The sequence below is a fragment of the Apis laboriosa genome, unplaced genomic scaffold (assembly GCF_014066325.1).
Source record: "Apis laboriosa isolate Shangri-la unplaced genomic scaffold, ASM1406632v1 scaffold12_cov154, whole genome shotgun sequence".
Taxonomy (NCBI): Eukaryota; Metazoa; Arthropoda; class Insecta; order Hymenoptera; family Apidae; genus Apis; species Apis laboriosa.
This window is the reverse complement of record NW_025221207.1, coordinates 5321023-5332418: the sequence shown is the minus strand read 5'-3', so window position 1 is coordinate 5332418 and position 11396 is coordinate 5321023. Positions and strand designations below refer to the sequence as shown.

The 11396-nt window shown below is 23.3% G+C and overlaps 1 protein-coding gene across 1 annotated transcript; it reads right to left on the bottom strand.

Moving 5' to 3' along the window:
* Nucleotides 1-1487: 1487 nt before the first annotated feature.
* LOC122720528 (formin-1-like) lies at nt 1488-4487 on the bottom strand. The gene is made up of 5 exons (XM_043947295.1): nt 3870-4487; nt 3020-3247; nt 2516-2931; nt 2125-2269; nt 1488-1513 (listed from the first exon to the last, which is right to left on the bottom strand). The coding sequence occupies exons 1-5, from the start codon at nt 4090-4092 to the stop codon at nt 1500-1502; spliced, it is 1026 nt and encodes a 341-aa protein (XP_043803230.1). The 5' UTR covers nt 4093-4487; the 3' UTR covers nt 1488-1499.
* Between the last annotated feature and the right edge of the window lie 6909 nt (nt 4488-11396).

Below are 11396 nucleotides of genomic sequence, written 5' to 3'. Positions count from 1 at the left end.
ATCCATAAACTCAGACAATTGTTTGTCGATTCGATTTACCATACAAAGTTATGTCTAACAATATCTATTTTTTTAATTCATAAAGCATCGATATGATTGGAATATGTTATGAGGAACAAACTAGTCGTCTAGAATTAAATTCTCAGATCCTGTCACAGAAATCGAACGATGATTATTTTATCGGATCACAATAATAATTCATAGCTGAAATAAAAGAATCAAATTAATAAATTTTATGCATCATCATTGTAACGCACCATGGCATCTCGTGCACAATGTACACATGCAGTATACGTACCTGTGGCGGAATTGCACGCGTTTCATTTCACCTGCGCCCTTAAATGTAAGAAACAATTCCGCCGGTTTTCTTAACCCCCATCGTAAACCGTAATAGCAGCATGTTTCGCCACGGTGCACCTGAAGGGAACACCGCCACGGCCACCGCGTCTCCAACACCTGTTCCCGACACCTGACACGTTAAGCCTCGCTTCTCCGCAGGGGATCACTAGCTCGATAAAGGAGACCATCATCAATTGTCCTTCTCGTGAAAAAATTATTGTGGAAAAATTCGTCTTGATATGTTTTACCGTTTAGATCATAGGTCAGTTATTGTCCATCATATGATATAGCAATGCAAACGAAATCATTGAATCTATAATTATATATATATTCTCTGTTTCTGATAGGGAAAAAAGAGGCAGATTGGATAAAAAAATTTGATATTTTATAATTCAATTTGTAAATTAATTATTTTGATAGTGCAAATTGATAAGAGACATAATGGTCTCTTCTTGAAAATGGGGCACATTTGAAGAATCAAAATCTAATCGATGCTTAAGATCATAGCGTGATTAATATAGATCAATACAAGATTCTAGTTGATCAATAGATGTTGAGTTATCTCTATTTTTTTTCTAATATTGGAAAATATGATGAAATAATTCAAAAAATATTGTAGTTAAATAGATAAAGATATTTTTGGATTTTTTTATGATATAATATCGCTAATTATTTAGAGCATAGATATTTGTGAAAAGATCAATTTGTCTTGACATTAGCTGTAATGTCATAAAATAAAAAATATAATATCATTTGAAACAATTGATTTTTTATAAAAAAAAATATTTTTTGACAATTTCAAATATATAAGTGATTTAAAACATCTTATATATGTCTATTATATCTTATATTTTGCATCTACAGATGCAAATTGTGAAGATTTTTATTTCACATAAAAATCACATTTATTAAACTGTTAATTATAAATATTACTTTATTTTTACATTTCATATATATTTATTTAAAAATAATAGAGAAACATAGAGAAACAAATTTAATTATATAATTTTTATAATATATAATAATTTTCTAATGATAATTGTAACACAGAAGTAATCAATTAATGATAATATATTTTGGATTTAATATTTTTATTTTATCTAAGATAATCCTTACTTTTGTATAAAATGTTTATTTCTGTGTTATTTCTGTGATATTCATTATCCATAAGTACCTGAAAATAAAAATATTTATTACATCAATACTATATAAACAATTTTAACATTAATTGTACATTGCAAAAATATATAAATTTTCTGCTCTCATATTATTTAATAACTAAATAATGATTGTATTTGATATATAATAATTACTGTTTTTAAATATTTTCTCTTAATTATATCTAAAAATAGTCGTATATATCATATATATTTTTTAAGTTAAATGAATATTAATATAATGTAAATAAAAAAATAAAATAATCAATATTATCATAATTTTCAATGTAAATCGATTAGTATAAATCTGTTAATTAGCATCTAATACTTGGATATAGTAAAAGTATATTAAGTCATTTAACGCGAACATAATAATTCACAGCAATCAAAAATGTAATTGTTTAAAATATAAAGAATGTAAGTATATTAATTTTTTTATTTTTTTTATTAAATTTATTTTATTATTTCCTAAATTTTTCTTCTTTTCTTATATTGGAAAATTTTCTTTTTAGTGGAAAAATTAATTTAATGCATGTTTAGAATATTTTCATAAATTACTGTATAAAATAAATTTCGCATTATTATCAAAATTAATCATATTATAATTTATATTATTTAATCAACTTACCATCCACGCAATATGAACTTTTACACTTTGAAGATTGGATTATATTATATGTTGTATAATAGCAATAAACATGACACTTAGAATTATAACTATAATTATAACCACAACCGGAACAATCAATTGGTCCTGCTGGATTTGTCCAAGTCTATAATAAATGAAAGAATTACAAAAAAAAATATAAGTTTTTTTTTTTTAAAACAAGTAAATAATTTATTTAACACTGATATCAATTCACAAGATAAATTATTAAATATTTCTAGGAATAAAAATCTCATTTATAACAAATATAATATTTTGTATTATAATAATGAAATAAATTTTTTATCAATTTTTTAATAATGAAATCCATATATATATTAAATTATCATAAAAATATTTTAATTAGACTTACTTGAATGCAAGGATATAAATTCCAATATTGACATCCAAAATTGTTTTGACCATACATAAAACTATAAGGATAACATGTTTGTGAAGGACATACTGGTAGAGGCAGAGGTGGTAATGGTGGTAATGGTGGAGGTAGTATTGGTAGTGGAGGTGATGGCAAAGGTGGAGATGGAGGAGGTGGAGGAGGTGGCGGAGGTGGCGGAGGTGGCGGAAGTGGCGGAAATGGCGGAAATGGCAGAAATGGCGGAAATGGCGGAAATGGCAGTTGTGGCAGTTGTGGCAGTGGTGTCGATGATGTCGGAAATGATGATTGTGACGATGATGACGGTGATGTCGGAGGTGATAATGATGATGGCGGAGATGATGATGGTGGTGGCAGCGGACATATAATTTTTGGTGGACACCCAGTTCCTGAATCTGCATTCGATAAAAGATATATTAATTATATTTAATAATATATTATTTATTTCAAATTAAGTACTTCAAAAAATGATCTTTTACTTACTACAACACGATAGATTTCCGTGAATAATGTTATGAATATTAATATTAGTGGTAATATTGGCATTTGGTAAATCTTCCTTCTTCTGTTCTGTACATTTTCCAGAAACACATTCAGATTCATATTCTGTAATTATTTGGTGTCTATGCTTTGTTTTCCTCATACAATATTTACATACTATATCGCAATCTAAATCACATTTCTTCAAGCATGATTCCATACATTCATGATCTAGATAAAATTTTAATATATGTTAATATACATTAGTTTTAATTAATTTCGAAGAAAAAATTTTCAATAAGAAGAAATTTATTAAGAAGATATCTGAATAAAAAAAATAATTTTAAATAATTAAATAATAATATCATTATAATTAAATAATTTAAATAAATTTCAATTCAAATTAAATTATAAATAGCATAAAAATCAAAGATTTATTAAAATTAATCCTTTTTTGCTTAATCATTTGCGGTTCAATAAATTGAAGTGATCAAAAATATTTAAAAAATTTATAAAACACGGTAAAAACTATTATATATTTCTAAGATAAGATTTAAACAATTTTAATTCATTTTTTTTATTGAATATTGTAACCACTTAGAATTACTTTTATTATTAATTCTTTGGATTTATCTTTTATCCAAATCAAATGAAAGTAAGAATAAATAAAAAGAAAAAAAAGATTATATTTATATAATCTTATATTTTATATTTTATAATTATATCATAAAATAAATTGATCACTTTGTAATTAATTATTCTCACACTTAAATTTCATTTCTATCGATTTTTCAATCAATTTTTTCATTTCATCCTTTTGAAAAAGAAATCTATATATATAGTTTGATCTAACCGTATTCTCCATGTATTTGTCCATGATCGAAATGATGCCTCTTTTGTCTCTTGAGACATTGTATGTAGGTCCTATAATCAGTATACTGGCAATCAAGGAAGACTTTCTGTTCTTTCGAAGTAACTGATGTATTGACCGGCGAGCCAAGAGTGGAAAACTCGGAAGGGTGGAAAACGATGGAAGCAATGAATACGCCAATGAACCATAATGTACGTAGTAACATTCCGAGATATTTTAACGAAATAATCGGGTTACACGACCTGACTGTCCCTTTATACTTATATTACTTGTCGTTGAATAAACAACTTGTACTCCATAATCTCTCTGTCAATTAGATGTTTTGCGCCGCTTGCAAAGATATCACAACGTTGTACTCTAAGCTAATATTTTAGCACGTAAATTTTTTACCGCGATTCTCTACCGCCATGACAAATTTGTATTACTTATCGCGCATCGCTCCCTTGAAATTTTTTCGTGCTTCGCTGGAAATGCGCGCGAGACGTTACGCTTACATCCGGAGAACAATGTTTCCCTTCGTTAATGTTTCATCTAAATGAATAAATGTTCTATGAGATGAGTAATTTAAGGAAATCTAATATATTGACATATTTTTATCTCATCAGGAAAAGAAAATAATGATTTAATTAATGATTATTTTTCGAATTTTGATAATTAACAAATTATGTTATTTATTTTCATACTAAAGAACGTGAATATTTTGTAAATCTTCATAAATGAAAGAAATGAGACAAAATAGAATATCAATTGCAAAAGATTAATGTTTTATGATTAAATTTACATAGAATTCTATAATTGAAGATAAATAAAATTTATCTTGTTTGTATAAAAATATATACTGAATCGAGATCGAGATATTCATAAAATTGATTAAATTCTACAATATCAATTCTACAATATCAATATATACTTATAACATATTTATTTAATGAATATGATTAGGATATAGGCAAAATATAAAATTTATTATTACAAATAATTTTTTTTCGATTTTTTAATAATTTTTAATTATTAGAATCAAAAAAAATTCCTTTTGCAGAACTAAATTTTAGGAACGATATAATTTATAATAAATATTAAATTAAATCAAAATTAAACCAAATGACTTCATTTTTTAAATTACATTACAAATATTTTACAAAATTATAATCAGTTTCTTTAAATATTCTTTTATTTCAATTAGAATTTTAGTAATAACATATTGTTTTATAAGATTTAAAATAAAAATTTTTTCTTTTGAATTTCATAGAAATTTCTTATATGCTTATATAGAAACGTATAATAAAAGAGAATAGAAGTTGAAGTTTAAGAGATTATAATGTTAAATATCACCATTCTTGCTATATTCTCTCTTTTATACATATCAGTTAATAATCAGATAAAATTATCCCTTCTAAAATAGAAGTATATTTGGATTAAAAAAACAAAGTCTTGGTCTCCAATCTATTTATTTTTTTGCCAGAAAGATATACGATATATGATTATATAAATATGATGAAAACTGCAAATATTTGACAATAGGCTGATTATATACTTCCCATGTAATTTTCAAGCGAGCACAAAAAAGAATTTCTTTGTGATAGAATATATATAAAATGTGTTAATTATCTTTGTATAAATCATATTGCTTTATTATTTTATTAATATTTTAAATTTTATATAATATAGATCATGGAATAATGAGTAGATAAGTGACATTTACATATGCTAGTTCGATGTTCTATAATTTCTTGTTGTATTTTATCTATTAGATTCTTTTTGATATTGTGAATGAAAATGTTATAGAAGATCATTGATCTATTTATCTCTTTATATCTATATATTTACTTATGTTATTATTTCCTTTACTTATATATAGATATCTCAAGAATGACAAAGTTTTGCAAGTATTATATTTTCTTCGAAATCTATATGCGATAAGAGGAGAGAAAAATTTGCTTAAATAATAAATTATTTTAATTATAATTTAATTTATAATTAAAAAATTGAAATTATAAATAATTAATTTATCAAAAAATTAGAAATTCAATGAACATATTTCTTATGTTATTCATCTATAAAAATAAATTCCAATTCTAATTAATTTCTAGTTTAATTTATAGTTTAAATTATAATATTGTAAAATTAATAATTATTAATTATTAATTAATAGAATTGAAAATTAATAAAAAATTAATTCAATTTTTTAATAACAAATGTATAATATATATTTGTAATATGAAATAATTTTTTTCTTCATATTCAATTATACATATAGTTTATTAATAATAGATTAACTATTTATGTAAATTGTTTCCTATAGATGTACACTATAACAAATTATTTTTTTTTATGAATATATATTGTATATTATATTATATTCACATATGTTCATTGCTGTTATTCTAAAAAAATCTGAAAATTTTTGTGTTTACAAAAATTCAAATAATTATAAAAAAAAAGAAATGAATGAATTTATTATCATGAGTTAATAATTATTATCTAACCGAAATATATTATTATTATTATTATTATTATTATTATTATATATATATATATATAATATATTATCTAGCCGAAAATATATTATTATTATTTCCAATAATATGGGTCACAGTCCCGTATTGCAGTCACTGAAAATAATTTTAATCGTCATTCATACGGTACAAAAATAGCGACAAGAATATTAATGCTCCATGATAGTGTGTTTTTTCTAATCGAACATGTGATTTTGTGCTAAATGTGCGATTTATTAACATAATTGTGATTAAATAATAATAATGATATAAAAAAATACGAGTATATAATATAGAAACGAGAATAAATCGATAATAAACCGATAGTATTATACTAATTTGATTTTCAATTCTTATAATGAAAATATAGTTTATAAATTGTCATATTTTTATTTTTAATTATTTTACTTGGTTTCATTTGAGTAAAAATATAATTGCCTATTGTATTCTTTTGAGATAGATTATGCATAAATATATATAACATAAAATAAAATATAATATACATGAATTGTTTATTATGACCCAAAAAATGTAACATTACCATTAATGTTTAACCCCATTTTCTCGGTACCGTTCAATCATATTGAAGCATACCGGAAGCACATCGTTATGTGATGAGTATATTTTATATTCAACATTGATTAAGTCCTCTTTTTGACATTTTCAACATTTTTTTTTAATACTTATATCTCAAAATTTCTATTTTTTACTAAATTGATTTATTGTTATTGTTTATATTATATAAACAATATTTATATATATATAATATAATTTATATTATATATTAAATATATTATATATAATTTTTATTGTTTATATTATATTTCCATTATTTTTCATCACTTAGCAAAAAAATTCAAATAGAATAAAGAACAATTTATTAATATTATCAAATTTAGTAACAATCACACAAAAAATTAATATTTTGTGTTATTTAAGAAAATGTGAAAGTATTATTTTAAAATTTTTACTTTCCAAAATTTGTTGCATTTAAAAATGTTTTCTCTCTTATATAATAAGAGAAAAAATATAATAAGAGAAATATTATATTTATATTAGTTTCAAAGTTTTTTATTTTTTAATATTATATATATATATTTTTTTTTTAATTAGATAATAAAACATTTAGAAAAATCTATATCTATAAACTTTTTTTAATTTTTATATATAAAATTTATTATATAAAATTTATTATAATAATATATATATTTTAAAATTATTATATATATTATATATTTATTATATAATTTTAATAATTATATTAAGTAGCAGATATAGATTTTTACACATTATTTAAAAAATTGTCATGATTAAATATAAATCTAAAAAGATTTGACAAATTATTTGAAATTTTTTCACATCGATATTTTAACAAAAAGATAAAAAAAAAATTAAATTAATATATTAGATGAAATTATGGATCCAAAACTGATTGTAGAAGGAAAACGAACCTTTGCTTCTATGACGTGAGCAGAAAAGTAACGGACATCATGCTAGTCAGAACAACACGCTGTGCTTTCAACGCAATGGATTCTTATCGAAATCAGCTTGTATATTGGGTGTCTTGCAATTAAAACCATTTATGTTATGCAATTTATTATATGAACTATTAAAGAAAATTGTTATAAAACAATAACATTAAATGAAATATTTAAAAAGTTAATTCAAAATAATATTATTAATTAAGGTTTTAATATACAAATATACTACAAAAATAATATTAAATAATTCATTATTTATATTAATTTGTCACAAAATAAAAGTTTTTTATTTCAAAAAAAGTTTTAGGATGGATATTAATTACTCGAATATTTATTAATCATTATCTGAAAATGATTTTTCAAAAATCTTTCAAATTATCTCTTTCTTATTTAATTGTTAATACTAATTACAAAATATCAAAACAATTTTAAATAATTTAAGATTATCAATAATGCTTGTTATTAATAATCAAAATTATATTACCTGAAAATTATTCTATATATAATCTATTTTATATCCCGCCATTTCTTCTAACCTAGGATTTTGATCAATTGGTAACATCAAATATTTCTGTTCTATATATAGAAACAATATAAATTTTAAATATTAAATTTATTATAAATATATATAATATATATAAAATAAAGAGACTTATTTAAAATCTAAATGAAATATCACTTAACAATAATAAAAACACAAAAAATAATTGCAATACTGCTAGGACACTGTATAGAAAAACGAAGTGGGATGGCGCTGTTTCGTATGAGGTGGCGTGCGTGTGCCTCGGGACGCGCAATGGCCGCCGTGACCCGATGTGCGGCAGTTCAGTGTCAATCGTCCTTAATTTTCCCGTTTTAATTCACCGCTCCACGCCCACGAAAATGCGCGCTACCTCGGCGTGCATACAGTCGACGCGGCTCTGCGACACAGTGTACTTCGACAATAGTTCGTATCGTCCGTGTATCGTTCATAACGCGGTCTCCTTGCGGATGTTTCAATCATCATCGAGAACCGCTGTGGATGCTGACACGCGACCGTGCGTGTCGAAAAAGTGTGCTCATTCTTTCCTTGTGGATAATCAGCCAAAAAAACCGAGTCAGTGAACATGAATTTTCGATATGTATCCCCGTCGAGCGACTTTCGTATCTCGTGAAAGTGGCTCTTCGAAATCATGTTCTTGACGGCCAATTTTTGCTCGCGAGAGCAGTCTGCATCGAAAGGAAGTGTCAATTGACGGTTTAATGCGCGCGTTAAGAGACTAAAATTATAGTAGTGTGTACGGATCGCCCATGTTTCACATTAAAAACTATTTTCTAACTTGTCACCGATATTTTGTGGCATAAAGAGGTGAGAATCACTGGTCGAAGCAAGCAACAAGTGGTCTTTGAGTGTTGAGGGATGGGAAAAGCTTATAGTCAGCTTTGAACCACGCTTCATCGATGTGTGCTATCTTACCTGTGTTCATTGCGAGAAAAAAGATGGTCGGCAGCTTTTCAAAGAGCAAGAATAATAAGAATTTAAAAGGCAAGTATAATAAAGAACATTTATCACGGATTGAATATTGTACATTTTTACATTAAAGCACAATATATTTAATAGTTACATTTGAATTTTTTGAATTTTTGAAACATTCTTGAAAAATTTCGTACCAATCATTGTCGAGTTTCTATATCCGAATAGAAAACGGAATATTATTCATTACAATTTATGATACAATTATAACAAAATAAAAAAATTGTTAAAAATGCAATATTTGTAATTATTTTCTAATATTTAAATTAACATTGATCTTTTAAATTTATTTTGGAAAATTAAAAATTTTCGATTAATGCGCATTATTTATAATACTTTACGAGTCGAATGTCATTTTTGACGTAAAAATTATTTTTTATTTCAGGAATTATGTAAAAATTCTTTGAAACGCATTTACTAAACAATAAATCACAATGTCTGTACGTAACTAATATTGAATTTGAGTTTAAATTAAAGTTCTGAAATAAATTGCGATTAAGTTAGATTAGATTTGGATTAGATTACAATTAAATTTTAAAAGTTTCCTAAAATAAAAATTAACATTTTTAATTACTCACTAAATATTATCAAAAAATAAAAAAATAAAAAATTTTTAATAAAGCAGGAAACTGAATTTTACTTATAATTTATAATGATATAATTGTAAAAAATGCAAATTATTCATAAATACTTCGATTATATTTCTTATATTTAAATCAATATTTTTTCTTTAAACACATATATGCGCTTGATTACTTTCAAAAAATTTTTCTAGATACTGAACAATTTAATGGCCATAATTCGAATAACTTTAATATGCAGAAAATTGATTTATTCATATTATCTGCATAATATAGACATAATTATATCAAAGATAGCAGATATGAAATATTGAAGTATACTCTCACTCCTGGTATGGAAATAATTAAGAAGTATATGCATTGTACTTTCTATCAACTAATTTCTACGAATTTTGATAAAAGACATTTAATTTAATATTTTATTTAATATTTAAATTAATATTTAAATTAAGACATTACATCGCAACACTATATAACATACATAAAAACCTGATATCTAGAAAATCAAAGATCAAGATATCTAGAAAAGTGATTCTTAAATCTTTTTTTAGAAATTCCTCTTTATGTTGTACGGGAAATATGAATTATGATAGTTGAAAAATTATGAACAAGTATTATCTATTTACTTATAAATATATCTTTAAAAAAAAAATAATAAATGAATAATAATAACAAATGTATTTATTATGGATATTAATGATTGCGATTATTTTTCGAAAGTTTTATTCGAAAGTTAATTCGTCTTTTTTTATTTTCCAAACATTTTTTTCATGATTCGATTTTTTAATTTTCAGTATTTGTTTCTTTATTCTATATAAATTTTTCTGCATTTTATTTCATACTATATTTTTATGTTTCTTTTACTATTTATTTAAAATAAATTGTATTATATGATTTTTATCAATACAATAATAAAAATTATCCTGAAATATATAATATGTAAAAATATTCTAATAAATATATATATAATTTTGGATATAATTTTTCTATGAAAAATAGTTCTTCTACAAAATTTTATTAAACTGAAAATATGATTACTCACTTTAATATCCGAACATCTTTTATATTTATATTTTCACAAATTATTGAGATATTTGTTTTGCATATTCTTAATTAGGACGTAATTTTTATTAAAAAAATCATCATTGAATATTACGATTTCAATTTTCAATATTTTATAAAACAATAGTTTTCAATATTCATTTGTCAGCTTCTTAATATCAATTTCAAAAAAAAATTTTAATTTATTATGAATTTATTTCGGATAAAATTAAATATTAAATCATTAGCATAATAATAATAAGATTTAGAAAGAATTACAATTTTTTAAATATATTTATAATTATAATTAAATGAATAATATAATATTAATTTTAATAGAAATATGTTATGTACATATACATACATATATATTGATTAATTAACATATTCTCAGTCGC

Excerpts from the sequence above, each read along its gene's own strand:
- LOC122720528 (XM_043947295.1), bottom strand. The coding sequence starts at position 4,092 with ATGTTACTACGTACATTATGGTTCATTGGCGTATTCATTGCTTCCATC. Across the intron at positions 3,248-3,869 it reads ACAAATACATGGAGAATACG|ATCATGAATGTATGGAATCA; the intron begins GTTAGATCAAAC and ends AATTTTATCTAG. Across the intron at positions 2,932-3,019 it reads CGGAAATCTATCGTGTTGTA|ATTCAGGAACTGGGTGTCCA; the intron begins GTAAGTAAAAGA and ends TATCGAATGCAG.